Source organism: Panthera leo, chromosome D2, assembly GCF_018350215.1.
Source record: "Panthera leo isolate Ple1 chromosome D2, P.leo_Ple1_pat1.1, whole genome shotgun sequence".
Classification (NCBI taxonomy): Eukaryota; Metazoa; Chordata; class Mammalia; order Carnivora; family Felidae; genus Panthera; species Panthera leo.
The window spans coordinates 8,758,670-8,785,527 of NC_056689.1; the positions used below are offsets into that span (position 1 = coordinate 8,758,670).

The window sequence follows — 26,858 nt, forward strand, 5'->3', positions numbered from 1 at the left end:
AATGGAATTTCTTAATTTCCTTTTCCATTGCTGCTGTACAGAAACACGAGTGATTTTTCAGTATTGATCTCGTATCTTAAAAATTAACCTAATTCATATACTAGGGCTATTTGCTAGTATTTTATTAAGGATTTTTATAACTATACTAATAATTTTCATCTGTAGTTTTTCTTTGTGATTTCTTTTTTGTTGTTGTTTGTTGTCTCTTCTTAATAAGGAGAATGCTGGCATAATAATGAATGAAATGTTCTCTCCACTATTTTATGGAAGAGTTTGGAAAGATTGATGTTAATTATCCTTTTAAATATTTGGTTGAATTTATGAGTAAAGCCATCTGATCCTAGGCTTTTCTTTGTTGAGGGGTTTTTCATTACTGATTTAACCTCTGTCTGTTATGGATCTGTTGAGATTTTCTATTCTTGAGTTTAGGTAATTTATGTGTTTCTTGGTATTGTTTGACATCTATTGTCGGTGTATTTGTCTTTTACCTTACATGAGAAATAAAAAGAGGAGTTACTAACACAAAATACAGTGATACTGGTTTTTATATTTACCTGTGTAGTTATCTTTACGTATTCCTTATTTCTTAATATGGCTTCAAGTTACTGTCTAATGTCTAGTGCCCTTCCTTTTCAGGCTAAAGAAGGCCTTTTAGAGTTTCTTATAGGTCAGGTCTACACTGACTTAGCTTGACTAAACTTTGGTCAGGCCTCTCTTCCCTTCACAAGCCCTGAATTTTGTTTTGTCCCCAGGTCTGAGCCTGAACAGCTCCCTGAACATGCACCCTGAACAGCTCATCCCAAGGTTGGCTGACCACAGTGGGAACATTTCATGTCAGACTACCCCATCATGCTTTTTGTTCACCTCCCCAACTCACTTGCCCAGTTTTCTCTCAAAAATTTCTGCTGAGCGTTTTCCATCCTCCCTATAAAAGAAAAACCTTTTTCTAAAGTTTATTTCCTTATGTCAGTAATCTCTACACCCAACATTTGGCTTGAACTCACAACCCTGAGATCAAGAGTCACATGCTCCCCCAACTGAGCCAGCCAGTTGCCCCTTTTTTCTATTCAATTTTGAGATGCTTTCAGATTGAAGTCAGAGCATTGTTCCTATTGCAATAGTCTTTTTGAAATAAGTTTCTCCTTACCGAAGTCTGGATTTATTTTTATTTGATACTTGAAGGGTCCAGTGCTTATCTTCCTCACTGCTGAGAGAAATGCTATTATTTTATATACTGTTTACTATTATTTTTATTTCATTGCTAGCATTTCTAGTATTTAATTCGTTTGGCTTTCTACTATTCAAGGTAACTTTCCTATTTATGTTAATAACATACATCGATTTACATTTTTGCCTCCTTTGGTAGCTTGGTGTTCAAAAGGCACATAGGCTTTAAGACTTTTTCTCTGAGGTACTGAAAAAATACAGGGCTGCATACAGAAGTGACAACCACCTGCCACAGTCTCTGAATTGCTAAAGAAACATCAACGTTTTCAAAATTCTCCAGGTCCTTAGCGAGCGGACTTGTGGGAAATGGAGTCCGGAAGTTTCAGAGTCCGCCGCGCGTGGTCATGGGAACGGGTCTTCTTGCGGCTCCTTCTGCGCATGGGCAGTACTTCGCAGGCCCTTCTAGGTTCTCCCGCTTACGGTGAGAGACGGTGCGGAACCTCCACAATCCTGCAGGTCTGCCTGCCGCTCTGGGAGCTGGTGCGGCCCAAGTGGGAGGGTTGGCGAGGCCAGAGGGTTGGCGAGCTCCCAAAGGATCCCCGAGCTCCCAAAGGTGCCTAGCGTGGGGAAGAGGCCCGCGAACCCCGGCGGGACCCTCGGCTGTTGTACCCGAGAGACTGGGTGGGGGAGGCTTCTGCCGGGTGGAGGGACTCCGGGACCGGAGAGTTTGTGTTAGGGGGAGGGGCCGGCGTGGGATGCGGGGATGCGGGGACCAGGTACCCCAGGGAAGATGCACATTCCGCGTGGATCCCGGGGCGTGGCTTGTGCGGCCGCGGGAGGAGCGTCCGGTGCGCATGCGTGGTGGGTGCGCTCAGCCGCAGAGAGAGGGGGCCCGGGTTGAGCGGGTGTTTTGATGCAGGGCAGCACCGGGTATAAAAGAGTCATCTGGGAAAAATAACCTACCTGAGACTTTACGTCTGTAAAACTGAAGGTATTCGTAACATCTGCCTCCTGGAGTTCAGAGGCCTAGCAGTAAATATTAGCGACTGTTAACAGACTTCTTATTCATTACTTTATGCTCACTTAGGTGGGTATAGCTCTCCTTGCTGTAACAAATTGGAAAACTGAGACCGAGAGGAAAGTTATATGCCCGAAGTCACAACATTAGCAGATAAACTAGAAGATAGTTTTAGTTGTTTCTCCAAATGTCTTGGTCTTTGCAATTTACTATCTTGGTTATAAAAGCCAGCACTGCATCCTGCACGCTTAGCAGAAGTAATTTGGCATGTGAAGAAACAATTTGAACGATTGAATCTTACCATGGCAGTTCTGTTTGAGGGATTTCTAGGTGTCTTCAGAGCCTCTGATAGACAGCATAATTGTTTCTGAGTTAGGTCTGTAACTGTTCTCAGAAGCCTTGATTTGAGTTTATTGAAGGTCTGACCTGAGAGATTCCATGGAGCAACAAATACAGTTGAACTGTGGGCCTGGATGACAATTCAGTTAAAAAGAATTTGCCCCTTGGGTACTTTTCTCATCTACCTTTGAATGAAGCACGTTTTGTCAAGTAAGGAAGAGTCTCTGGGAACAGAATCTTACCTGGAGAGAACCATTCCATGATTTGACTGAGTTTTTGAGCAGAGGCAGTGTAGTTCCCAGAGAGGAGCAGATACTAGGTTTGCACAGCCTGTTCAGAATGAGTGAGATTTGAGAATGTTGCTACCTTCAGAATCCTTCAGGGCTGCCTAATGAAGGGAAGTCTGGACCAGGTTTCAGAAGAGAGGCATCTGGGTTGCACCAATGGAGGACAGTTAGGCTTCATTGGAGGCGCTCCAAGGACATGCAGGAAGGGGCCTTAAAACCAGATCTGAATCAGTCTTGTCTCACCAATCCCAGCTCATCCCCCACTCTCTTTATTTTTCACTCACTCTTCCCAGATTCCGAGCTGTCTTTCACATGATGAATCTGACATTTAAAGGTGTGCGGATGAGTTCTTTATAGGATAGCAGTACAAGAAGAGTTTATTTTTCTTCCTAAAAGGTGAGGAAAAATTGGTGCTGAGGGTGTAAGTGAATTTCCCTGGTTTTGTGTTAGGGGCAGAGCCCAAAGTAGATATTGAATCTCCCCACACCCAGGCCAGTGCTGACCACATCATCACTGTGGAAACACATTTCTTAAAAGACAGCCGTTTCAGAGTGTACATCTATTTTAGAAAAACAATTAAAAAGTACCCTTACCTGAAAGTGCCTCCGTCCTTTTTTTTCACAGCTTCGGTTGAGTTCTCTAATTTGGGGAGTAAACAAGGAAATATACATGTAACAACTTTCATTATAAAACCTTTGCTAAAGGTGTAGTGTTCCTTCATTTAGCATATTGTCATTTGTTTAACCAATTTTCTGATTTTTAAAACTTCTTTGAAGTAGAATAAAGGGGTTATTATTTTAAACTGTTTTAAAATATCAATATTGTAAAATATCAATAGACAAGAGTTCCATTCACCCAGTGAAAAATTGCACACCCAAGCTTTGCATGGCCAAATCACAGTCACATGTGGCCATGTGGGTGCTTTATCTTATGTCCTTTCCTGCCCCTTCTCCAAGGTGAAAAGGATATAAAATGCCTATAGAGAGACATTTTATCCTGGTGATGTTGGTGGCTTTTTAAGAAGGCAAATCCAGGAACTGCAAAGCAATCTGTATCTTTAATGACTTCATTCCTGTTTTTCTATCCCAGCTATACTTTCAGAGATTTCAACATTTTTCCAAGAAAGACCAGCAAATTATGAAGAAATCCTATGTGAGTTGTTGTTGAAGTCATTTTATGCTTTGTTTTATAATGGATTTTTTGAGGGTAACGACTCCTGTATTTTAAATGAAAAGTAGAAATAGATAAAATGAACCTGAGGGAAACAGCATGACACAATGGTTCTCGAACTTTAGTGCACATCAGATCAAAACTGGAAAGTTTATTAAACCATAGAATGGGACCCGAAAATTTTCATTTTGAACAGGATTGCAGGTGATGTTGAGGTCTATAGACCAGTAGCATTGGAGTAACAGATCAATAGGGCAAAGTTGACCACACACACACACACACACACACACACACAGTTCAAACAGTTCAAATGAAATTAGATGGTTAGCAAACTTAAGTTGCAAATATTTCTGACCTTTTAGCCATGACCAAAAAAAAAAAAAAAAAAAAAAAAAGACTGTTAACATTGATCATGCACCGAGCAATCTGACTCCATTTGGAGCCTAAAGACTTTCTGGCATTGAGAGGTGAATAAAACAACTTTTGTTTCTTTTATGTAGATGATAAACAACCTTCTGGTGGCAACCAGAATGCCTATAATTATCTTTCAGTGGAAGCAAAAGACAAAGCTGAGCAGAGCCCAGTTAATGAGGTTTTTTAGGACACCATGTTACTGAAGCCACGTAGACAGCTTTCCGATGATCTTGATTTATTTTTGGTTTTGTTTTCCCTCGATAAAAGTTACTCTGGAATTCTCAGTCCCTGGCAACCAGTAAAATACATTCTGTTGCTGTAGACTTGCCTCTTCTGGGTCTTTTATATAAATACAGTCACATGATACGTATCTTTGTGTGTGTCTTCCTTCACTTAGCAGAAGCTTTAAAAGTTTGTTCGTATTGTAGGATGTTACAGACTTCATTTTCTTATCCAACTTTATTAAGGTGTATTTGACAAAACTCTAAGACATTTAAAGTGTACATCATGATGATTTTGATACTTGTATACATTGTGAAAGGACTCCTCCTGTCTAGTTAGCAAACACGTCCGTTACCTCACATAGTTCTTCGTTTCTTGGCGTAGCAACTTTTTTTTTAATGTTTTATTATTAAAAACAATATTTTTTAATGTTTATTTTTGAGACAGAGAGAGAGAGGAGACAGAGTTTGAGTAGGGGAGGGGCAGAGAGAGAGGGAGACACAGAATCTGAAGCAGGCTCCAGGCTCTGAGCTGTCAGCACAGAGCCCTATGTAGGGCTCGAACCCACGAACAGTGAGATCATGACCTGAGTTGAATTCGGAGGCTTAACTGCCTGAGCCACCCAGGTATCACTGGCATAGCAAATTTTAATTGTACAATACAGGGATACCAGCTCTAGTCCCCATGTTACACCTTAGATCATCAAGCCTTCTTCATTTTATAGCTGAATGTGTGTGCCTTTTTACCAAGACTTCGTTCCTTTTTATTGGTGAATAATATTCCATTGCACAGATGGAGGACCACATTTTGTTTATCCGCTTATTGGTTAATGGACATTGGGTCTTTTTCTGCCTTTCCACTATTGTGAATAGTGCTGCTCTGAACATTTCATGTGCAAGTTTTGCTTGAATATGTGTCTTTAGTTCTTCTGGGTGTTTACTCAGAAGTGATAATGCTGGACCATATGTTAGTTGTATTCTTACCTTACTGAGGAACCGTCAGACTTGTTCACAGTGGCTGCACAATTTCACATTTCCACCAGCAATGTATGCAAGTTTGTTTCTCCTCGTTGTTGACAACGCTTGCTGTCTTTTTATGTTAGCCATCCTAGTGGGTACGAAGTAATATATCATTGTGGTTTTGATTTGCTTTTCCCTAATGACTAATGAGTACCTTTTCATGTGCTTGTTTGGTATTTGGATATCTGCTTTGCATGCATGTCTGTTCAAATCCTTGGCCCATTTTTATTATTATTATTACTCCTGGCACCCTTTATTTTTATTTTTTTCTGTATTATTATTTTTTAATGTTTATTTTTGAAAGAGAGAGCGATTACGTGAGAGTGGGGGAGGGGCAGAGAGAGGGAGAGACAGAATGTGAATCAGGCTCTGCACTGTCAGCGCAAAGTCTGACGTGGGGCTGGAACCCACAAACCGTGAGATTGTGACATGAGCCAAAGTCAGATGCTCAGCCGACTGAACCATCCAGGTGCCCCTCAAATCCTTGGTTCATTTTTTAAATTGGATTTTTTGTTAGTATTTTGGGTACTAGATTTTTTAAATTTTTTTTATTTTATTTTTTGAGGGACAGAGACAGAGAACTAGTCAGGGAGGGGCAGAGAGAGAGGGAGACACAGAATCCGAAGCAGGCTCCAGACTCTGAGCTGTCAGCACAGAGCCTGACGCAGGGCTCGAACTCACAAACCACGAGATCATGACCTGAGCTGAAGTCGGATGCTCAACCGACTGAGCCACCCAGGCGCCCCATTGGGTACTAGACTTTTATCAGATGTATGATTTTCAAATATTTCTTCTCATTCTGTGAGTTGTCTTTTCATTCTCTTGATGGCATGTCCTTTGATTCACAAAAGGTTATAATTTGGTAAAATCTGGTTTCTCTTTTTCTTTATTGCATTTGCCATTGATGTCTAAGAATCTATGTCAAATCTAAGATCATGAAGATTCACTCCTGTTTTCTTCTAAGAGTTATAGTTTTTAGCTCTTACATGTAGGTCTTTGATCTGTTTTGAGATAATTTTTGTGTATAATATGAGGGAGGGGTCCATTTTCATTCATTTGCATGTGGATATCCAGTTCCAATGTCATTTGTTGAAGAGACTATTTTTTTTCTCCCACACCCCTTAGGCTTGTTACTGTTAGGTAAGGTGCAGTTTTGTTGTTGTGTAATGAGTTTCTGTAAAGAAAGACTTTTTTGTAAAGACTGTATTTGCTCCATTTCATTACAGAAGTGTATTCCATTTACCAGTGGTGAACTAGTAATTAAAAAAGTTTTTTTTAATGTTTTTATTTATTTTTGAGAAAGAGAGTGCACACACATGCAAGTGGGGGAAGGGCAGAGGGAGAGAGGGAGACACAGAATCCGAAGCAGGCTCCAGGCTTTGAGCTGTCAGCACGGAGCCTGATGCGGGGCTCAAACTCATGAACCGCGAGATCACGACCTGACCCCAAGTTGGACACTTAACCTACTGAGCCACCCAGGTGTCCCCCAGTGGTGAACTAGAGATTTTCTTAAATGCCTGGGGCCAACAAAACCAAAAATCTCTGAGTCCTTGCTGCTGGGGTCTAGGTGTGTTGGGTTATACCACCACCACCACCACCACCACCACCACCACCACCACCACCACCACCACCACCACCACCACCACCACCGGCACGAGACCGGGCCGTTGACAACTCTTCCCTCGCGCTCACTTCCTGTTGGCGCAGAGCTGATGGCCACCAGAGGTGAGAGCCTGGGGCTTCATTGGGTCTTTTCTGAACATGCACCCTGTCCTGAATACGTGTGTCTTCTAGATTTCCAGGAACATGTGGAAGCTTTTCAGTCTCAAGCTATTCCACTCCCCAGCGTTTCTCGCCAGACTTTTTTGGCATGTCTTGTTCGCCCCACGCGTTATCTTTTGCCCCTGGTGGCAGCAGCTGGTTCATTTGCCTTCACATGTTTTCAGCAGGTGCCCTCCCCGTATCCTGTGATGTGCGAGAGTTATAGGAGTATTTTGCCTTAGTCTTTTCATGTCTCCACTAGGCAGGTCAAAACAGGCAGTCCCCATTGTTTGAGAACCAGCTCTGTTCCATTCTCTCCAGCACCAGGAATCCACACCAAGAATGTGGGATTTCATCTTCCAAGACTGTTGCTGAGCCAGTTCGTGGGTTGAATTGTGTCTCCCGAAAATTCATGTGTTGGAGCCCTAACCCCCGATACCTTAGAATGTGACCTTATTTGGAGGTAGGATCTTTACCAAGGCAATCAAGTTAAAGTGACATCATTAGGGTGGGCCCTAATATGGTATGACTGGTGTCCTCATCAAAGGGAGATTTGGACCCAGAGTTGCGTACAGAGGGAAGATGATGAGACACAGGGAGATGGTCGCCTGCAAGCCCACGGAAGAAGCCTTGACCGGCTTCTTCCCTCGCAGAAGGAACCACCTTGCCAACACCATAGTCTTGGAGTCTAGCCTCCGCACTGCGACCGTAACTTTCTGTTAGGACAGCCGCCCAGTTTGCGTTCTTTGCTGTGGCGGCTCTGGCCCACGAGGGCCCCCTGCGAGGCTGAGGTGGAGCAAGGCTAAGTCAAAGCCACACGGGTCTCTCCTACCAGGTTTCAGCTGCCTTCTGTATCCGTCCTTCGGTAGGTGGTTGTCAACCTTTGCCTCTTTTCCAGAGGTCTGATAAAACTCATTCGGATAGTTGTTGCCATTGTTCTGATGTTTCTGTGGAGGGATGGACCCCGGGCAGTTCCCCGCTCTTACCTTCCTGACCCAGACCTGCTTCGGGGATCGTTTGCAGGGCACGAGTTGCTCGACCTCTCTGCCTGTGCTCTTGTGCGGTCCCTACTGCTGGCTCCTGTGACTCCACACAAGCCCCTTCCTCCTGTCAGTGAGATTTCCCTCATGGAATCTTGACTTGGCAGACCATGTTTCCTATTACATTAATTTCCTACTAGTGCTGTAACAAATTACCTCGGAGGTAGTGGCTGGAGCCGACACAGATTTGTCCTCTTACAGATCTGGAAGTCTGACGTCGGAAATGACTCTGACGGGGCTAAGGTCAAGGCAGTGGCAGGACAGGTATCTTCTGGAGGCTCTGAGGGGAGAATCTGTTTCCTTGCTTTTTTGGCGGGGTGAGGGGGGGGTGGCTCTTGTGGCACCTTCCTCCATTTTCAAAGCACATTACGTCAATCACTGCCTTTTTGTCTCCACGTCGCCTTCCCGTCTGTAGTCCAGTCTCTGCCAGCTTGTTAGGACACCTGTCATTATGCTCCAGGCAAGATCTGGATAATCCAGGAAAATCTCTTTTCAAGATTCTTACCTTAATCATATATGCAAAGCCCCTTTAGCCATGTACAGGAATGTTCACAGGTTCCGGGGATTAGATGTGAATATCTCTGGGGCCATTAATCACCCTACCACTTCTGGCTTTTCATCCCTGACTCACTGTTCGCTTCTATTTGTGCATGTACATTGATTTGTCATTCCATTTGTGTAGGGAGACAACTGTGTGTATGTATCATGAAGGAATATATATTTTTGTTGTATATGATTTTTAGAATTCTGAAGGCTGTATCTCATTTGATGTGTATGTTACCTCAGCTCTGTGTTTAAAATTTAATATTGCATTTAAGATCTATCCAAGTTGATTAATACTTAATTCTTTCTAATGTTGTTATGACACCATACATTTTAGTTGTCCGTTTCTTTAAGGCATGCCATTTTCATTTTTCATTTTTATGTATAATTCTCCAGTGAACATCTTTTACATTTTCTCTCCCCGAATAAGAGCAAGCATTTCAAGCACACCAGAGCCTACACACATGATTAATATTGTTGGACCCTGAAAGGAAAGGACTTGCACTGTCACTTGGTACTGCCTGATTGGTCTCCTAAGTAACCATACCGCTCACGCCAGCTTATAGGATAGCACAGAGTTCTTTACCTCCTTATTGATGGTTATTGTTATTTAAAAATTATTGCTTGGGGCACCTGAGTGGCTCGGTTGGGCTTCTGACTGCAGCTCCTGTCAGGTCATAGTCTTACAGGTCGTGAGTTCCAGCCCCGCTTCGGGCTCTGTGCTGACAGCTCAGAGCCTGGAGCCTGCTTCGGATTGTGTTTTCCTCTCTCTCTTGCCCTTCCCCTGCTCTCTCTCTCTCTCTCTCTCTCTCTCTCAAAAATAAATAAACATTTTAAAAAAAATTAAAAAATTATGGCCAGTCTGATGGATAATGAAAGCCTCATTGTTGTGATTTGTATTTCTCTGATTATTTTATCAGATTGTGTCTTTCAGTTTTCTTCTGTGAAACGTTGGCTTATATATTTTGTATATTTTTACATATTTTTCTCTTGATTTCGTTCTTGTGTTTCTTACTAATTTGTAAATATCCTTTATGAGTTTTGTATAGTAATCTTTGTTTTTATTCGTTGTAAATATCTTCTCCAGGGTTTGTTCTATCTTTTAACTTTACGGTATTGTTGGTCATGTGGAAATGTTGTATTTTGATGTAGGCAGATTTGTGAATCTTTTTTCAAGGTTTTTGTTTTTATTTGTTGGGTTTTTAGGTTTTTTTTGCATTTTTTGTTTTTGTTTGTTTTCTGCAGTCCTTTTATCCTTTGGGTATATTCCCATTGTGATATGTAGTCACATTCCTATGCCTTAAATTCAGCAGATATTTTCTCACTGAGGTGTACCATCAAATTGAGACACAATTAGATTCATTTGTTTCATTTGCTATTTGTTTTAGGGTTTTGTTTTCATTTTGATAATTATTTTTGTTTAAGTATAAAAAACACTTACAGTTTTCTGAAGATGAACTGTACATATAATACACAGCATATTCAGAAATCAGTCTGGCTTCTATCTCTGTCCCCTCCATCCTGTTTCTTGTTCCTTCCCTTACCTTTTGAGGGTGACCATTTTGTTTTAAGTTTTTTTTTTTTAATTAAAAAATTTTTTTCTTTTTATTTTAGAGCGCACATGAGCAGGGCACAGGGAGAGAGAGAGGGAATCTCAAGCAGGCTCCACATTCAGTGCAGAGCCTGATGTTGGGTTCGCTCCCACAACCTGGGATCTTGACCTGAGCCGAAATCCAGAATCAGGCAGGCAACCAACTGAGCCACTCAGGTGCCCCAAGTTTTCATTTGAATTCCAGTTAATTAACATACAGTGTTATGTTAATTTTACTTGTACAATTCAGTGATTCTCATTTTGTTATTTTTAATTAAGCAGACCCATGTGTAGGTCTTTGTGGGTCGCATATTATACTTGATTTTCTCACTTAAACTTTTTGTCACTTAATAATATATTATGGAGTTCACTCTGTAGCACTATACGGAGATATTCCCCAGTTCTTTTTCCAGTCGCTCCGCACCACTCCATGGTGTGAGTCTATCATAACACATTCAACCAGTTCTTTATTAATTTGGGTGGTTTCTACTCTTTTGTAAATATAAATAGTGATGTAGCCTTGCGCCTATGTCTTTTCTTTCTTTGGCTAGCGTGCCCTGTGGTTGGTTCCCAGAAGTGGGATTTCTGCGTTAAGTGGTAAATCCATCTGTAATTTAGCTAACTATTGCCATATTCCACTTCTTAGTGGTTAATCATTTTACATTCTCAACAGCAGGATATCAGGATGCTTTTATGTCAACAGCAAATTAAATTAAGTGTATATGTTGTTATTCTTTTGGATTTCTGCCAGTCCGATAGTGAAATTGTTCGGTATAATTTTTATTTTCACTTTTCTTTTTAAAGGGTGAGCTTGATTTTATAAGGTATAGTTAGTGCCATTAGTGTTTCTCTTCCTGTGAGTTTTCTCTTCTCAGTTCTTGTCCATATTTCATGGGGCAGTTGCTTTTTTCCTTTTAAGGAGCTCATTATATAGGGATATTAACCCTTTCTTTGTCACCTAAGTTGTGAATACTTAACCTCTGAGTTGTCATTTTTGTTTACTTTTGATTTTGTTTTTAACTTTATTTAACTCTGCAGAAGGTTTTCTTTGCTTGTTTTTTAATTTTTTTGGTCAAATTTGTTATTTTATTTTATTGCATCAGGATTTTTAGTCATGGTTAGGAAAATGTTATTCTTAAGTTATCGAGGAACTCACCCATGTTTTCTTCTATACCTTACGTAGTCTTTTACATTAACCTTGACCAATCCGTTTGCAGTTTTCTTGATGTATAGATGAGAAAGGATCCCATTTATCTTTCTTATCCTATTAAGTTATTTTATCACTGTTTAAAAAAATTTTTAACGTTTATTTATTTTTTGAGAGACAGAGACAGAGACAGAGGGTGAGTCGGGAGAAGGGCAGAGAGAGAGGGAGACACAGAATCCAAAACAGGCTCCAGGCTCTGAAACATCCGCACAGAGCCCCATGCAGGGCTCGAACTCACAAACCGTGAGATCATGACCTGAGCTGAAGTTAGTCACTCGCCAACTGAGCCACCCAGGTGCTCCAAGTTATCTTATCAGTGTTAATGAAAGATTCTTTTTCCTACTCTATGATATTGTCTTTATCATTTACTAAATTCCAGATGCATTTGAGTCTCTTTCCATTGATCCCTTTTTTTATTTATGTGTCTTGTACCACATTATTTTAATTATGGAAGCTTTATGTTTATATCTGGTACTTTCCGGTAGATTAATTCCTCCTCATTGCTCTTTTCTCAGGTTTTTCTTGGCTTACTTCGCTTTTCTTGCAATTAAATATATAACCAACTTGTTTTATGCCCACTTAGAAGCTTGATGGCATTTTTTTGAGACTGCATTAAATTGCCCTATTAATGTTACGAATCAAAATCTTTTTGATGCTAAGATTTCTTATGTGAGAACATGGGCTAGCTTTCAGTTTCTTCTAATAGCTTTTTAAAGGAGTGTTTTCACAGCTTTCTTTATGTAGGTTTTGTTCATTTTTTGTTATGACTTCACGTCTAAGTATTTTACTTCAGCTTTTATATTTTCAAAGTTAAAAAGATAGAAGCATTTTCCCCACATACTTTGTCTGTGATATCCCTATGTGTACCCAAAGTGTCCTTTAAACTTTACTGGGTTTAGGATCCAATTAAAGATCATACCCTTATATTCTTTCATATGATAGATTTTTATTTTTTAAGTCCTGGTCACATGTCTTGCTGAGTAGTTATTCTTGAACTTAATGCTTTAGAATCATCTGAAACTCTTCGAATATTCCTGGACCCAGACTATGCTTCATACCAGTTAAGTCCGAAGGTCTGGGGATGATGCCTGGCTGTGGGCAGCCATGTCGAGAAGCAGGTCTGTGGTCTGTGGCCCCCATGTCTGGTTCGACAGATCTGTTTTTCCTCATGATTAGAGTCAGATTGTGTATTTTTATTAGGCTCATTTATTGTATACTTGTAAGGTATGACTGTACCATTATTAATAATACCACCAAATACCCCACTTGAAAAGTAGAGTTTTCTTGTCTCCTTTTGTAAACTCATAATCTGTCACAGGACACTTGGAGACTGTGTGAATGTTCTTATTCCCAATAGCCTTTCACTCAGTGGTTGATGGTGTGGGTTAAGCATTTTTCTCATGTTGATTGGCCATGGATGTTTTCTTTCGTGAAGTCACTGTGTTAGGTCCTTTTCCCATTTTTCCATTAGTTCATGTTGTTCCTTACTGATTTTAGGAGCATTTTATATATTTTGGATATAATCCCTGTATCATTTCAAGATGTTGCTAAAATTTCCTGTTCTCTGGTTTGCTTTTTTAAAAAATTATTTCCTTTTGATTAATAGAAGTTCTTAACTTCACTGTCCTCCTATTAATTTCACTCTTTTTCTTTATGCTTAGTGTTTTTGGTGTCTTGCTTAAATTTTTTTTGCTTGTCTACAGATTGTGAAGATAGTTTTTTGTGTAATATTCTGGAAGTTTTACTGATCAACCTACAGTCCATCTGGAATTGATTTTCACATATTATGTGAGATTGAAATCAAAATTTTTTTTCAATGTCCTTTTCTCACTGCTTTACTAGTAACACTTTTTTTTTCTTTTTTTTTTAATAAACCAGGTGTCCATGTTTGTGGGTCAGATTCTAGATTATAAATTTAGTTCCATTGATCTTTCAGTTTATTCTTTTACTGATAGTGCACTCTGTTAAATTACTCTAACTTTGGAATAAATCTTTATATCCACTAGTACATCAGTTTTGTACTTCATAATAAATTACCTCAAATTTTACAGGTAAGAACAACACAAGTTTATTATCTCACAGTTTTTGTAGATAAGGAGTCTGAAATAGGTTATCTAGGTCCTCTTAGGCGTAAGGTTGCAATCAAAGTGTCACCTGGGTTCCCTTCCATACATATGTGGCAGAATTTATTTCTACATAGCTCTAGAACTCAGAGTAGCCTGCTTCTTTCAGATCAGTAGAAGAATGTCTCTGATATTTTACCCTCTTTAAGTGACTCACATGATTAGGTCAGGCCCACCCAAGGCAATCTCCCATTTACATCAGAGTCAGCTAATTAAGGGATCTTAATTATACTTGCAAAACCTGTTTTGCCTTTGAATATAACATAACACAAGGAACACAATATCACTGGAACACAAGTCTCTCCCACTTAAGAGAAGATTATATCAGTGTGAGGCTCTTTGGAGATCATCTTGGAATTCTGCCTACGTCATTGTGAGTTTACTCATTTGTTCTCCAAGATGGCTTTGATTATTCTTGGTCATTTGAGTTTCTTCATAAGTTTGAGAATGAACTTGTCAGCTTCCACAGAAATATCTGCCAAGATTTTAATTCTGATTGTCTGGATTTAACCAGTCGTTCTGATTTATAGGCTAATTTGGGGAGAAATTAGGTTTTTGTAATACTGAGTTATCCAATCCATGCATATAGTGTATTCATTTATTCGGGTATTCCTTGTTTATTCTCAATAATACTTAAAAAATTTCTGGGTAATAGTCTAATCTTTTCCCTGTTAACTAGTTTTTAATATATGGCATGAGCATTTATTAGCTATTTGTTTTGATAACCTGGGAATGATACGTCTCTGTCTCTGCCTGCTTATGTCTGTTTCTTGCAATATTTTCCACAGTGGTCATCTCCTAAGTGGGTCATATATAACCCAGGGACTGTGCAAGAGTCTGTTCAGTTATGGGAAGAAAATACTCAGATGTCTCCCTACATTTATTTTAATCCAAAAAAAAAAAAAGAATGGAGAAATCTAATGTACTGTGAAATGAATATAGACAGTAATACCGTATATTATCATTAGGTAATGTTGTAAATAGAGCTATGCCGGCAATCATTATAACATGTAGGTGTATCAAAGTTACACAATGTTACGTGCCAAATTTATTCAGTTGAAAACAATAAAAGTGACTTAGAAAAAAAATAATGAGGAAACTTAATATATAGATTCACATTATAAGTTGACAATCCTATGAAAGAAAGGTTTCTTAGAAGAGTAACCAAATATTTTGGATGCCCCTATTCTACTGGAGTTACGTCCAGAATTGCTCGTACCACGTTCCCTGAATACCGCTATAGCTCTTTATCTTCTCAGAGTCCCAACAGTACTCCCCTGTGTGTTCATTGTTACTGCTTTCACTACATATTTTGGACATATACATGGTGATGCTGTTGCCCGAGTTTCGTGATGATACTCTGTTATCAGTGAAACCCACCCCAGTAGCAGGAGTAGAACTTTTCTCCCCTCTGTAACCTCCATCTACATCGTGCATCTTTTTCCTGTAGTAACATCTCATCGCAGTTACATGCTTACACGTTTATGTGTGTTTGTCAGATTATGTGCTCCTTGAGGACAGTGACGTGGTGTTATTGGTCTTCAGATTCTCAGAGTAGGAGAGGTCTTTATGGCACGTAGGCACGTACCACGACCCCGGTAACTTGGCACAACGGTGAGGACCTTTCCAGTCAAGTGCACAAGTAGACTTGCCATGACACATTTTCTAATTGCCTGTGCATGGCGAACTCCCTGACGGTTCTCTGACAGCTGTTCCATGCCTTCCAGTTCTGATTACTTACACTTAAACACAAACGTGCTGTTTCAGGGATCCTTATCATTTGAGGATGTGACTGTGGGCTTCTCCCAGGAAGAGTGGCAGCACCTGGACCCTGCCCAGAGGACCCTGTACAGGGATGTGATGCTGGAGAACTACAGCCACCTTGTCGCAGTGGGTAAGGGATTATTTGCCATGTAGACTCCTAGTATGCACATCCTTTCTTGATTTGAAACCTGTAGAAGCTTCGTTGAATTTAGTGATATGGAGGCTTGATACTCAAGTATTAAGGGGAAGGATTGTTGAAACACCATAAAGAATGTTTTATTTTTCGGGGCTCCTGGGTGACTTAGTCGGTTAAGCGTCTGACTTTGGCTCAGGTCATGATCTCACGGTCTGTGTCAGGCTCTGTACTGACACCTCAGCCTGGAGCCTTCTTCGATTCTGTGTCTCCTTCTCTCTCTGCCCCCCCCCGCCCCAAAATAAATAAACATTAAAAAAAAAAAGAATGTTTTCTCTTTCAATGAAAGATTGTATTTGGCCCCTGAAGCTTCGTTTTCTGTGTTCTTCAAAGGCCCTGAAACCCATGGGCCTAGCCCAGTTGCCATGTCGTTTCCCATTCACAGGGTGCTGCGTCCCTAAACCAGACGTGATCTTCAGGCTGGAACAAGGACAGCAGCCATGGCTCATAGAGGAAGAGTCCCTAGACCAGAGCTGCCCAGGTGAGTTAGTATGTGTTAAACGAATGGACACCTGATGGCATGGTATGAATTCCTTTTATTCTCAGGTGCTTGCTTGTATGTTCATTTTCACATTCAGCAAATACTGAGTACCCACTGTGTGGCATGAAGGTTTTAGGTGCCAGAAATACTTCAGCAAACTAAATTTGTTCCTCACTTCGTGGACCCTGCATTCTGATAGGGAGAGAAAGATAAGAAACAAACAACAGTTCATACGTAACACGCAAACGCATGATATGCCAATAAAATAGCGAGGAAGTTAAAGATGAAAACTAATGAAATGTTATACTTGAGAAAAGAGGTTCAGGAAGGCACTTGGGTGATATCAACTTGAACGGAATGAGGTGAGGATTATGGATGGCAGAGGAGACATTAAATGTCAGTCTACCGAGACAGGAATGTACTTGGTGTTTTTGAGGACACACACGTGTCACTGTGGACTAGGGGAAATGAGTGAGCAGAGAGTGGTAAGAGTTGACATTGTGGAGGTAACGGAGCTCAAATTACATAGGGCCGTTCAGGCCATGATAAAGACTGATTTTATACTGAGTCAAATGAAAAGCCATTGGTAGGATTTTACCTACTAAGCAACATATGCTTATTTTTCTGTTAACTTTTCTCTCTGGCCACTGGGCAAAGAAAATACTACTGGGGCAGAGGGATGAAAGGGAGACCAACAGGACAGTACTGCAGTCTCTGAGGAGGGGGGATAGGTTACCCCCGGTTGGGAGTGGCGGAGAAGAGTGGCCATGGTTGGCTTCTGGTTATGGTTTGAAGGTGGGACCTATAAGATGTGCTGTGAGTTGGATGAGGAACGTGAGAGAAAGAAAGGAGTCAGCGACTCCAAGGATTTCATCCAGAGCAATTGGATGAATGGGTCCCGGTTGCCAAGATGGGGGGAGATTGGGGAGAAGCAGTTTAGAAGTCATAGGAGTTTAGACTGCACATACCAAGTTTCAGGTGATTATAAACTGTCCAGGTTTACCTGGGAGTAAGTAAGCATTTGACTGTTTGAACAGAGGTAGTTTAGGGGAAACCCCAGGTTGGAGATGATTTATTTGGAAATTATCAATTTATGGTAGTACTTAAAGTTTTTAAATTTAGTGTCTGAGCCTAAGGGACCAGACAGCCTCTCCTTAGAGGTACCAATGAACAGATCTGAGAGGTCTGAAGACTGTCCCCTGGGCTACCAGCTTTCAGAAGTCATTAAAATGAGAAAGCTCAGTGAAGAAGAGAGACAAGCAGTTTGGGGATAAGGTGGAAACAGAGAATGTGGCGTCCTGTGGCCAAATTAAGACAGTTTTCAAAAACAAAATGAACGTTTTGAAGAATATGTAACGTCAGCCTTTTTTCTCTCTCTGCTCACAAACCATCCAGAAGCATTAAGGAAAATGAACCACATACATGTCACTATGACACGAGAGGATATCTGAAATCCCAAATCAGTGCAGGTGTAAACGGTGCGAAATTGGACAAATCAAGGAGCGTGTGTATCAGCAGGCGGGTAGAAAACAAAAGCATTTCTGATGCTCTGGGGGACTGGCGCGGTGCTTTTCGTGAACAGAGTGCATAGTCTGAGGTGTGAAACGTAAAACTTAGATTAACAGCAGTGCTGTGCCCTAGATGGCTGAGCTCCCTCGGATGCAGTTTGCTTCTGCCAAGCAGATGTAGTAAAGTGTAGAAACGAAACATATCTTCCAGTAGCCTCTTCTGTTTCTGTGATAGCGCAAGAGAGGCTTTACGTCTGGGAAAACCGCCTCACAGACGTCTAAATGTGGAGAGAGAATCTTACGCGCTCTTAGCGGGTACTTGCAGGCCACAGGATTTGAAGCAAAAACTCGCTCGGTAACAATTGGTAAGGATGTGCAGACCTTCTACAAAAATGAGGGAAGCGGTTAGGAGGAAAGTAAAGTTCCAGACGGCAGTTGCCTTGGTGACCAGAGCTCTGTAATTAGCACATCGGGTCTCTCGGACCAACAGGGTATTGTCAGAGTCTTCATGTGAACCGCTGTGTCCCAGAGCGGCGCGTCGGAGAGGTGGAAGGGAGAACGATAGATCTGTGGTCTTCTTCCTGTTCTCCTTTATTAGATGCAATTGTTCTGTAGAGGTTTGACTACCTTTCTTTTCTGGATTGCATCAGACGGTTTGTCTGGGCAGATGCTGGGGCCCCAGAGCCTCCGTGGGTCCAGTTCGGTTACCGGGGCATGTAGTTTCTGGCAGTCAGCTCGACACCCGCCGTTCCTCACTCTGGAGCGACAGCAGTGCCAGCCCGGTGACCCGACGCAGGGATCGCCAAGAGAGAAGCCGCTGCCAAGGCTGCTCTGGCTACAAAGGAAGGCAGAGTTTGGCTGATCTATAAACTGAGTCCAGTACATGTGCAAAATGCTTGTTCATAAGGAATTACCTTGTCAGTCTAAGACGTGACTCTCTTCCCTTCTCTCGAGTAAACCTTGTGCAGCGTGCTGTTCCTTACAAAGCTCACCTCCTTTCAGCCTGAGTAATTGAACAGGAACCAGCACAAAATACATACGAAACTGTTGCAAGAAAAAAGGGAGGACAAAGATCGGCAAGAAAGATAGTAGGTGATTGAATTGTCATTTGATCAAAGTAGTCATAAAGTAGATAAATAGTGTGACCAAATATTAAATAATGAGTTTCAAAAGAGAGAACTAATGGAATTAATTACCTCTGTGATACAAGTTTTTAAGGAAGATGTTAATAGAAAACAAATTGTGGGGTGTCAAAGTCAGAAAAGAATTGAAACAAAAAATAAAATCACAGTCAAGAAAGGAAATCGGAGGAATCGCAAGAAAAAACAGATAGTGTTGAAATTACATTCAGAAGGAAGTGAGACATGCGAGCGAGAAGCAGCTGAAATGAGTCCTGAAGATTAGAGCTCCCCCGCATGCTCTGCCTACAGTTCGTCCCCCAAATGGGAAAGTAAAGGAAATAGAACAAGTATTTAAAATAACCCAGGAACACTTTTTGTGGGGGGGGTTGGAGGGAGAGGTGCAATTGAATCTGTATAAAAGGGCCAGTCGCATCCACATTAGGATAGATTCTAATAAAGGGACGGGATTTCAAAAACAAAGAGTCAATTTGATAACCAGCCAATATGAGAGAAAGTCCAACTAGCTTCAGACTTTTCCATAGTTAAATCTGTAGGTAAGAATTAGCACAGCAGTTCCTACAAAATCCTTAGTGTGTTCCATTGACAGTATTATACCCATTTAAGAGGATCTTCTTTAATGAGGAACAAATCTTTTTCGAATAGGCAAGAACCCTAGGATCATTGTTCCTGGAAGCCTCTATTAGAGAATGAGTATCAGGTAACCAAGGAGTGACAGAAAGAAAGCATGGTAAAAAGACTGGTGGTGGGCTTTGAATTTAACTGAAGAACTAATTAAAGCAATTGTGGGAGCTAGCTGACAGAAGAGAATGTACCAGTTGCAAATCTGGGCAACACAAAGGCTGGGTGTCTGTGTAGATAAAAGGAGGCTAAAAACAAGTGGAGAGCAATGAAGGTGTATGAATACACCTGTTATAACACGATATGTGCATTCCTGAAAAATCACTGCTCCATATGAAGCAGTAAACTAAAAGTCACTGGGCTGATGGCAAAATGGGATTGGGGCTAGAACACTCAAAAGCTTTGTCAGTGACACAGTGAGATAGCACCGTTCGAGTCTCCAGCTAGAATTTTGTATTCATTTATTTCTCCTTTCAGTTCTGTTAGGTTTTGCTTTATCTATTTAAAGATTTATTATTGGGGCGCCTGGGTGGCTCAGTTGGTTAGGCGTCGACTTCGGCTCAGGTCATGATATCACGGCTCATGGGTTCGAGCCCCGTGTTGGGCTCTGTGCTGACAGTTCGGAGACTGGAGCCTGTTTTGGACTGTGGATCCCTCTCTCTCTGCCTCTCCTCTGCTTGTGCTCTGTCTCTCTCTCTCTCTCTCTCTCTCTCTCTCAAAAATAAACATTAAAAAAACTTTTTTTTAAAGAATCATTAAGAATTATTATTAAGTGTATAAATATAAGAATCTTTATGTTCTTCTCTTAATGAGATGACCCCGTTATGATGTCTCTATCTCTCGTAGAACTTTTTGCTCTGAAGTGTGCTTTGATATTCATACACCTACTCCACAAATCCTAGGTAAGCCATTTATTAGCTTAGACAAGTCACTTAACCTCTGTGAGCCTCTGTTTCCTCATTGTATATTTAAGTAGTAAGACCTTTGTCACAATACGTACGAGCATCAGATGAGGCAAGATACAAATCACAATGCCTTGCTAAAATAGGCATTCAGGAAGTTTACACCTCCAGCTAACATTTAACTAATGCCCTCCTAAAAGCTTGGGATACATCAGAGATACATCAAGGATTCTGCTTTCGTGGAGCTTAGATTCAGGAGGGAGGCATAGAGGTAAGGACCATAGACGAAGAAGTAGACAATAAACAAGGGTGCAAATAATTTAATCTTATAATTTCAGGTCATGCTGAATGCTATGAAGGGTTTTATTTTTTATTTTTTTAAATTTTCTTTTTAATGTTTATTTTTGAGAAAGAGAAAGAGCCCCTGCGTGCACGTGAGTTGGGAGCATAGAGAGAGGGAGACACGGAATTGGAAGCAGGCTCCGGGCTCTGAGCTGTCAGCACAGCACTCGAACTGATGAACCGCAAGATCATCCCGAGCTGAAGTCAGATGCTTAACCAACTGAGCTACCCAGGCGCCCCATTATGAAGGGTTTTAAAGATAAGAAAATGAGGTGATGTGATCGAGGGCATTTGGGATAGGTGGACTGTTTAAGCCAAGTGGTCCACGTGGCTTCTTCAAAATTTTAGTTGAAAAGGACCTAAACCATGTGATCCCTGAGAAGAGCGTTTTCTGAGAGAGAGGGGAGCGCGCTTGACTTGTTGGGTCAATGGCAGGACGGCTGGTGTGTCTCTGGCGTGGCAAGTGCAGTGAGCAACAGCATGGAGTAAAGTTGGAGACCTCAGCATGAACTTGATCTTGATGTTCTCAGCCATGCCGCTAAATTTGAATTTCATTCAGATAAAACTGTGGGGGTCTATTGCAGTTTTTAGGTAGTGACAGAGGCTAGAATATAACAGAATTTTGAACTTCACATGTGATTCCTTGTACGCATGGCTCCATAATCCCTTGGGGTCTCTGGCATGAAAAGAGGGTCTTTGGTATACTGGGCTGACCGGATGCTGGGGGCCACTAGACCGCTTCAGCAAGGGGCTGGCTGCCACCAGCGGCCTGTGATTTAATCATTCAAGCCTGGGCAATGAAACCTCCGTAAACACTTCTGAACAACAGAGTTTGAGGAGTGTTGAGTTGCGTGCCCGGAGTTCCACACGCTCACACACCGCTCACGTCCCAAACCCTTGCCAATGTGTGTTTTCCTTCTGGCTGTTCCAGAGTTGAATCCTTTATAATAAACTAGTAATAAATAAGTAAATTGTTTTCTGAGTTCTGTGAGTTGTTCTAGCAAATTATCAAATCTGAGGTGGGCTGGCTAGTCACAGGAACCCTCAGTTTTTAGTCAGAATGCTGGAGGCAAAAAAAGAAAGACGCATACATAGTACCTTCACCTTTCTTTTAATTAACGTTTCCATGTATATCTTTTTCCATCTTTTTACTTTTTTTGTTGTTAAGTTGATTTATTTGAGAATGAGAGCACAAGCGGGGGAGGGGCAGAGAGAAAGGGAAGGAGAGAATCCCAGGCAGGCTCCACACTGCCAGCTCAGAGCCCAACTCTGGGCTTGAACTCCCGAACCATGATGTCTTGACCTGAGCTGAAATCAGGAGTTGGAGGCTTAACCAACTGAGCCACCCAGGTACCCCTCCATCTTTTAACTTTTAGCCTATTTATATTTAGAGTGGATTTTCTATCGATAGCATTCAAAGACCCGTATGGTTGGGTCTATTTTACCTAGTGTGAAAACCTCTATTTTTTAATAAGAATATTTCAAGCATTTAAGTGTTTGCCCTATGGAATACAACATCTTTAATTTATCAGTCTGATTTCAAATGACATACTAGTTTACATGTAGCTTTGCAATCTTATGTCAATATACTTCTGTTCCTCCCATTCTATGTGATATTTTACTTCAAACCCCACAAGGCATCTTTTATTTACTTTCTTTTTTTAAACCATTAGCACTGTATTTCTTTGTGCAGCTTACTCTTTCTAATACTCCTTTTAGTATTTCTTACAACATGGATGTGTTGGCAGTGAATTCTCTCCACTTTTATTTGTCCAAAGAGCCTTTATTTCCTCTTCATTTATGAAACATGTTTTCTCTAGATACAAAATTCTGCATTGACACTCATTTCTGCACATACTTGAAAGATTCACTTCATTTTCTTCTGGCTTAACGTCCCTCCTCCTGTGATTTTCAAGTGTTTGTTCTTCTGTTCTTTAATATTCTGTTTTGTTGCTTTCAAGATTTTCTTTTCATTTTGGTTTTCAGCTGTTTAGCTTTGATTTGATTTTGAGGTTTTCTGGGTATTCCTTGCTGTTTTCTCAGTTTCCTTTTTCTTTTTTTTTTTTAAGTTTGTTTATTTTGAGAGAGAGCACGAGTAGGGGAGGGGCAGAGAGGGAGAGAGAGAATCCAAAGCAGGCTCCGTGCGTCAGCGCAGAGCCCGATGTGGGGCTCGAACTCGAGAACTGTGAGATCATGACTTGAGCCAAAGTCAAGAGTCAGATGCTCAACTGACTGAGCCCCCCAGATGCCCCTGCTTTCTGTTTCTTAAATTTGTGGTTTGATGTATTTCATCCTTTATTTTTGGCAGGGACTGCAGTTACTTATGTGTGGCTGTATTTGATTGTGTTCCATAGTCCTTGACTGTCCTGTGTCAGGAGAATTTCATCAGTGTCTGTGCTGCATTTTCAGCCGCCCTTCCAAGCCTGTGTCACAGAGGGTTTACCTCTCTGCTCCTGTTCCTCTTGCAGCAGTTGACTGAGCTGATGCTATTTCAAAGAGGAATAAAGCCAGACTCCAGCTAAAGGTGATAGATACAGATTTTATTCAATAGCTATGGGAATAGTAAGTGAGAAGCTTCAGTAAAACTGAGCTCAACTCCAAATACTGCTAAGGCAGCTAGGGACGTATAGCCAACAATCTGCGGGGATCACTGGATAGAACAGTACTAAGAGGGACATCAGGGGTAGGGGGATTCTTGCTAAATGCAGACCAGGCACATCAAGGGCAGGGAATAAGGAACTTGATCAGATATCAAGGGTGAGGGGCTTCCCACTAGACTGACTTAAAAGGACTCTTGCTAGAACCGAATTCAGCCTGGATAAACATGGAAAGGCCTAGTTGAGAACAGGGCTCAGTGGAGCCTAACTAAGGTTTAGTCAACGGGACAGTTCTTGTCGGAGCATATTGTAAAACTTGGGTTGATCCTGAAAGAAACGATAGAAGCCGTACCTTTTATTGCGTAATTTCGTTGTAAAATTCTAATGGAGATACTACTAGAAAAGAGAATATGATCCCCAAAAGGATGCTGGAGATGAGAGAAAGAGCAGTTAGTGATAGGAAATTAGAAAACATCCAGGTAAATCTGAACAATAATGTGTATAACATGATGAAGATACCTAATGTGTGGGACTAAAAAAGACACTATGATCTGCAAAACAATAACTGCATATAAATGAGGTGAGGGGTGGTCAAATTGAGTTTGATGCTTCTTTTATTCAGAAAAAGAGGTTCAAGATTTTGAATTACTTCAGATTTTAAGTTAAGTATTTATGGTAAGATTAACAGAAAGCCACCTAAAGCTGAGAAACCAGTGTGTGTAACTTTCAAAGTTGTAAAGAAGAAAAAGTAGAAAAGATACAAAATTAGCCCAAAAAGGAAAGGAGAATCAATAGAATGGATAACTGTGGCCAATGTAAAGTACCAAGTAAAATGCAAGAGAGGACTTTGCAACATTTCGATAATCACCATCGAACCGACTAAATTTATCTGTTAGAAGACATCTTGTCAAATTGGATCTTCAGAATAGGGTAATGCCTTCCTATGGCTAAGATGCCAGGTTTTCATTTATCCTGAGAAGTCCATGTTTCTGTCTTCATCTTTTGCCCACTCAACATTCAGCGTTCTACTTGCCTGTGTGTAGGACGTCCTGGGTAGGATATCCTGATCCCTTCAGTGTGGCAAGAACTAATATTACAATTAGCATTTACAAATCATAGATTTTCCCCACTTGATTTGTTACATTCTCTGAGTCTTCCACTCTTACAACTGACCGTCACGGTATTTTATTTTTCTGCCTTCTTCCTTCCTTCCTAATGTTAGATCAGTATTGTTGTTATTTTGTAAACTTTGCAAATTATTTTCTATTCTCAGTTTGCACTGACATCCCCCAAAACACTTGGGCACACTGTCTTACCCTTTGATGGTCTAATTCCTAAATGAAATTAGACTTTGCCCCACAAAGCATCTGATTTATCATGTTAATATCCTGAGTTATATTTTCCCCAATATGTAATATAGCAAATTTAAGTTTTCCTCCTTTAATGACCCTTAAATATGGCTACATCTCATCTGTGTGGCACAGAACTGGTGCTAAACTCCCATTTAATCCTTCTTCCTGAGTTTTACCCCCAGATATGCTTTCCTGCCCTACAACGTCACATTTCATTTCTAATGTATTTGGTAATTCTTGTGAATTAATACATGAAGAGTACATGGAACAGTACCTGGCTCACGGAAACGGTCTGTTACTGTTCCTGTTGTGAATATCATCGTCATGAATTTTAAGTTTACACTCAGCTTTCCACACCTTTTGTAATGTAAAATGTTCCTTCATTGCTTTGGTTTACATCATCTGCTGTAGAACCTGGTTCCTGATGGTGTATGGATTTTGAATGAAGCTATTATCTGGATTATAATTTTTTCTGAGAGCATACTTTTTTTTGTTATATAACATAGAGTAGATATTGGATCCTTACTTAATTCATTAACTGTGACCCTTGAGTGAGAGAGCCTATATACATTCATTCACAAAATACTATGAGAAATTAATTTCTAAACCCACATGTTGGGTTATAAACCTGTAGATTCTCGTCCAAAATTATAAATTTGATCAAGAACAAACTTGATCTTTGTTTTGGAAAGCACACCACTTGTTAAGGACCATTACTTCCAGAATCCACTCAGATGAATTTAGAGGAAATCAGATATAAATACTTCTGATACCATAGTTTGCGGTTGGAAAAAGAAAAAAAAGACTACTGAGTATTCTAAATTTCAGCAATTAACAGGATATGTTTATGTTTCAAGGGAGTGTAATCTAACATTGTGATAGAATGAGATGTATAGAATGTGATTGATTTTAAATTTCAGTGTATGTGGGACTTGAAATTGTAGAGAAGTTTGTGAAGACGTGAGTTATGAGACATGTCATTTTCCTGAAGAATGAAGTTGTGAGCAAGTCCAAAGTGGGAATGTAAGCTCGCTGAGTGAAAAGTCTTGGTTGAACTTGAACAAGTTTTGGCAAATTAATAGTCTGGCATTTGTAGAAAGAAGACGTTTATTATGTTGAACAACATAATTAGTTGAACAACAGCTAATTATGTATATTGTTGGGAAAAAGTCCCCCCCCCCGCCCCCCCAGAATTATAACTGCAGTCTGTTTGCTGTGATGGCACTTAGAGACAATGAGCTGTGAGTAGGTTTTATGTTGTATGTACTAAGCAAGAAGGTAACGTGAAGTATGGCTGAGAATTCTTAGGGTAAGTGTTTTAGGTCAGGTCTTCCATGGTTATGAATAAAACCAATAAAGGTAGAGATCTGAGTGTCAAGAAAAAATTATTACTATTATATCAGAGCATGTTTAAAATGGGGGAAAACTAGCGTCTGGTGGTAGTAGAGGTTCCCTTTTGAACAAACTCTGAGACTAAGCTGAATATACCACAACTAAAAACAGTTGATGGATTTGGTCATTTCAGCCTTCTTATCTGATTTCATATTTCCTGGGAGACATTTGTAAGTAACATGACTGGAGGGAAACTTAGAAGCTACGTTACAGGAGTCCTTTCATAAGCACAAAGAAATCGGTGTTTTGGGGATTTAATTTGGCATTGACGGTATAATAAGTTAACGTGTAACAAAATAGACATAATTAAAAAAATTTTTTTTAAGTTTATTTATTTTGAGAGATAGACTGGAGGAAGGGCAGAAAGAGAGGGAGGGAGAGAGGGAATCCCAGGCAGGCTCCATGCTGTCAGCACAGAGCCCGATGTGGGGCTCGAACTCACGAACTGTGAGATCATGACTTGAGCTGAAACCAGGAGTCAGACATTTGACTGACTGAGCCACCCAGGCACCCCAAAACAGAGGTAATTTTAAAAAGAAGGGGATGAAACTGGAAACATGTAAACCATAGAATTTAGGTGCACAATGTAAGGATGGGAGGAAAATTACCTAAAGTCTGATCCTTCAGAATATCAGATCATCCCTCTGGTACCTCTTCAGGGCATTC

At 40.7% G+C, this 26,858-nt stretch overlaps 1 protein-coding gene across 5 annotated transcripts in view; it reads left to right on the forward strand.

Annotated features, from left to right (window-relative positions):
* Window positions 1-26,858, forward strand: part of LOC122201671 (zinc finger protein 345-like) — a 46,709-nt gene that overhangs the window by 15,593 nt on the left and 4,258 nt on the right. Inside the window, exons 1-5 of one of the 5 annotated variants that reach the window (XM_042907536.1) lie at window positions 1,610-1,648; window positions 3,105-3,207; window positions 3,901-3,963; window positions 15,669-15,795; window positions 16,244-16,339. In XM_042907536.1, the coding sequence (XP_042763470.1) occupies window positions 3,949-3,963; window positions 15,669-15,795; window positions 16,244-16,339 (238 nt within the window). In that variant the 5' untranslated portion in view covers window positions 1,610-1,648; window positions 3,105-3,207; window positions 3,901-3,948. Of the gene's footprint in view, window positions 1-1,507; window positions 1,684-1,743; window positions 1,781-1,886; window positions 2,159-3,104; window positions 3,208-3,900; window positions 3,964-15,668; window positions 15,796-16,243; window positions 16,340-26,858 lie in introns of those variants that run through there. The other 4 variants (XM_042907534.1, XM_042907537.1, XM_042907535.1 and 1 more) reach the window with 4 other exon arrangements.